Source organism: Arachis ipaensis, chromosome B07 (assembly GCF_000816755.2).
Source record: "Arachis ipaensis cultivar K30076 chromosome B07, Araip1.1, whole genome shotgun sequence".
NCBI lineage: Eukaryota > Viridiplantae > Streptophyta > Magnoliopsida > Fabales > Fabaceae > Arachis > Arachis ipaensis.
Window position 1 is genome coordinate 123051455 of NC_029791.2, and position 3349 is coordinate 123054803.

General features: G+C 33.9%; 1 protein-coding gene across 1 annotated transcript in view; it reads left to right on the forward strand.

Annotated features, from left to right (window-relative positions):
• The window catches only part of LOC107607912 (BEACH domain-containing protein B), a gene marked incomplete in the record, with an annotated part of 32669 nt that overhangs the window by 2682 nt on the left and 26638 nt on the right, over positions 1 to 3349 (forward strand). Inside the window, 3 exon segments of the mRNA XM_021107990.1 lie at positions 1021 to 1240; positions 1930 to 2106; positions 2537 to 2857. Of these exon segments, the coding sequence (XP_020963649.1) occupies positions 1021 to 1240; positions 1930 to 2106; positions 2537 to 2857 (718 nt within the window).

Here is a 3349-nt window from a genome sequence, read left to right on the forward strand (position 1 = left end):
TAAGTCATGTATGGTATCCAGGTTATTCTTTTAAATTTTCTATGATTTCTTGGTCTTGTACAGATGATAGATTCTCATATGTCGATTCTCTTCATCTCAAAAATGTTTTTTGTCTGTGCATTCTCTGTCTTCTTTTGTAATCTTGTTGTCTCACCACTTCTAATAATTTTGTTTGCGTGAACACCCAAATTAATCGCTATCAATTTTTAGTTTTGACAAATTAGTCCCTAACAGAAAGGAATTGACAATTTAGTTCTTGATCTTTTTAAATATTAGGCAAGTTAGTCACTAACAAAATATAAAGACAAGTTAGTCCGTTATCTTTTCAATTTCTAGACAGTTTAATCTTTCTATCATATTTATTTCTACAGAAAATTAGAGATTCATTAAGATGATAAGAAGGATGATACAAATTGGGGATAAGGGTTCCCCTATACAAAAGAAAAACAAAACAAAACAAAATATTTATCTATAAAGCATAGGTTTCAATCTCTCAACATCTCTGAGAGGGAAAGTCCCCTACAAAGAATATGAGCTTTACACCAAATAGATGCTAAACATCGAATCTTATTCTGTAAAATATGCTTGTCAGAAATCTGCCACTGAAAGTTCGTGCATTACACCACGGATGCAATTATCAGGTTAGGCCGTCTACATTACACCCTTTGTGTGTGGCCCTTTTTTGGACCCTGCATGAGATGGCAGAGATGCTTGCGCACTGGACTGTCCTTTTTTATTATGGACTAATATGTACGATATTTTAAAATATTATGGACTAATTTGTCAATTTTATTTCTTTGAGGACCAATTTGCTGAATTCCAAATTTATTAAGGATTAATCTCTGAGGCTTACTCATTTTATTTTGTAATCCCTTTGAATAAAGGAAGATGAGGCATATGTGCTTTCTCAGTTGTGGGTTGCTGTATTTCTTGATAATGATGGTTTCTATCTTACTCTATACAACAGTAGTTATTTATTTAGCAACTTCCCCGTATAACATAATTTTCTTAATGTTTTAGGTGGAGAAAAAGAGGTTGCTTCACGTTTTCATCAAGCAATTTGTAGTTGCCTACAAGGACTGGCAACCTGTAAATTCCGGTATATTGGTAGAGTCTGCATCTGTTGAGAACTTACAATCTGCTGATGATGTGGTTGTTGGCTGCTCAGCTGGACATCCCGTTGAAGTTATTCGAGTATTAATTGATGAGATTACTCAGCTAAGCTCATTGGTCACTGAGTGTAAGTTGCAAATCATTGTGTCATCATCGTTGTCGTCATCATCCTCTTCTTCTTCTTTTCCTTCTCCATCACCTTCTCCTTCCTCCTTTTTAAGTCTATATCTGCTAGAAATATGGCCAAAGTGAAGTGCTTTCTGAATAACTTGGATAATGCTCGTCCTCAGGCTTGCTTTAGGTGGAGTTGAGGAGATCCACTCTATACACTGTAATATTAGAGCTTATTCTACAGATTATTTTTTTGCCACTTATACATGTCTAGTCCTGTTTATGCTACAATCTAGATGTCTAGTTGTGGGCACAGGGTGTGGGTATTAAGTCAGCTTGGGAATCATTCCCCATTAAGTTAGCTTGGATTGAGTCAGACCCTGAGAATTCTACTACTAACATCGATTAAGACGTAGTCTGGCTGGGTTTAAACTTTAGTGCATTTTATAATCAATAATAAGCATTAGGCCTTTATTGTCTGTATGTAAAGTAAATGGAAATGAGAAAACAGGCTTTATAGTTATTTCCCATTCTCCTATTGGGAACAACTATTTAATTTTAATTTGCCAAGTCAAAATTGAGTCCCATTTCATTTACTTGATTTCATGATGATGTTGAATTCTTAAAAATTGTAATTTTGGTTACTGATTTTGTAACTGCTAACAGTAATTTACAATAATTTTAGTTCTCTCTTGTTCTTTTCAGTGAGCACCAGCGTGGTGCAATCCCCAGAAGAGTTATCTGGGGCCACTACCAAGTCATTTATTACATCTGAAGGATATTTTATTTTGGATGCACTAAAAATTATAACCCGTTCATTATATAATTGTCGTGTCTTTGGATACTATGGTGGGGTTCAGAAACTTACAGCACTAATGAAAGGTATGATCCATCTCACATGTCTAAGGGTTTTTCTTATAATTTATGGTTTTGGTAACTCTTTTCTATGATATTATGTCAAAATATTTCTATATTTCCACTTGTGATTTTTGGGTTTTGCATATTGTTTCTTTATAGTCCATGATGTTGTCTGTTTGTATTTTGTATTTTATTTTGCACTTTGGATGTTGTATTGCCATGCATTTTTGAGCTGGCATGGTTCCGAAAATTAGATTTACTTCCATTAGAAGTCTATATATGAACTCAATTTCTGGAATTTAATAGGATTCACTTTCTAAAATCTATCTTACTTCCCACTCTACACACTTGCATTTCAAAAGTTAACTTTCTTTGTTACAATGGATCGTTATATGCATTTTAAAAACAATTGAAGTTGATTTTTACTCTGGTTTCATTTTGTTAATTGTTACAGGGGCAGTCGTACAACTTAAAACCATAAGTGGTGCCCTTTCTGCTGATGAAAGTTTGTCCGTCTTTGTGGCAGATAAAATCAAGCTTCTCCAACAAATTCTGACATATGTTGTGTCAATCATTTATATTTTCATTGATTTAGGATATAATATAGACAAACAAGACGAGTTGTTCTGCCATCCTGTAGGCATTACTTTTCATGCTGATGCTCCAATCAGCTCTTCAAACAGTTCAAGGGATTTATCTACTGAAGCAAGGCTACATTGGCGACAGAAAGCAGTTGTTTCTGTGATGGAGGCTGGTGGTCTAAATTGGTTAGTAGGTAAGGTAGGAATCTATTGTTTTGTTACTTGGAAAAAATATGTGCTCCAAATAATTATACATGAATGAAGGGTACAAATAAATTCTTTAAAGTTGGTTAAATACATTTATAGGGCACTGGATTTTTCACACACATTAGAAGGTCTATTTCAATTTTTTCTATTTTACTTTTACATAGATTCATAACAGGCTGTGACTGGCAACTATTATCCGAAGGTCATTGTTTGTTGTTATAGGTTTTAGGAATGTTGATTGTATAGTTTTGTAAGTGGTGTCCTATAATAATTTTTTTTGTCCCAAAGTTTGAATTTATATATAAGGACCTATTAAAGATTTATATAGTTACGGAGTTAACTTATAACAAAGTATTTGGAAATTTGGTGAAATTGTAGGACTCAATGGTTAAGGGTAATTTAACTTGATGTTAATGGCTCCCCCCTCCACCTAGGGAAAAAACCTTAGGCTCGTTTGGTTGCTAGTTTGTGGAAAAAAA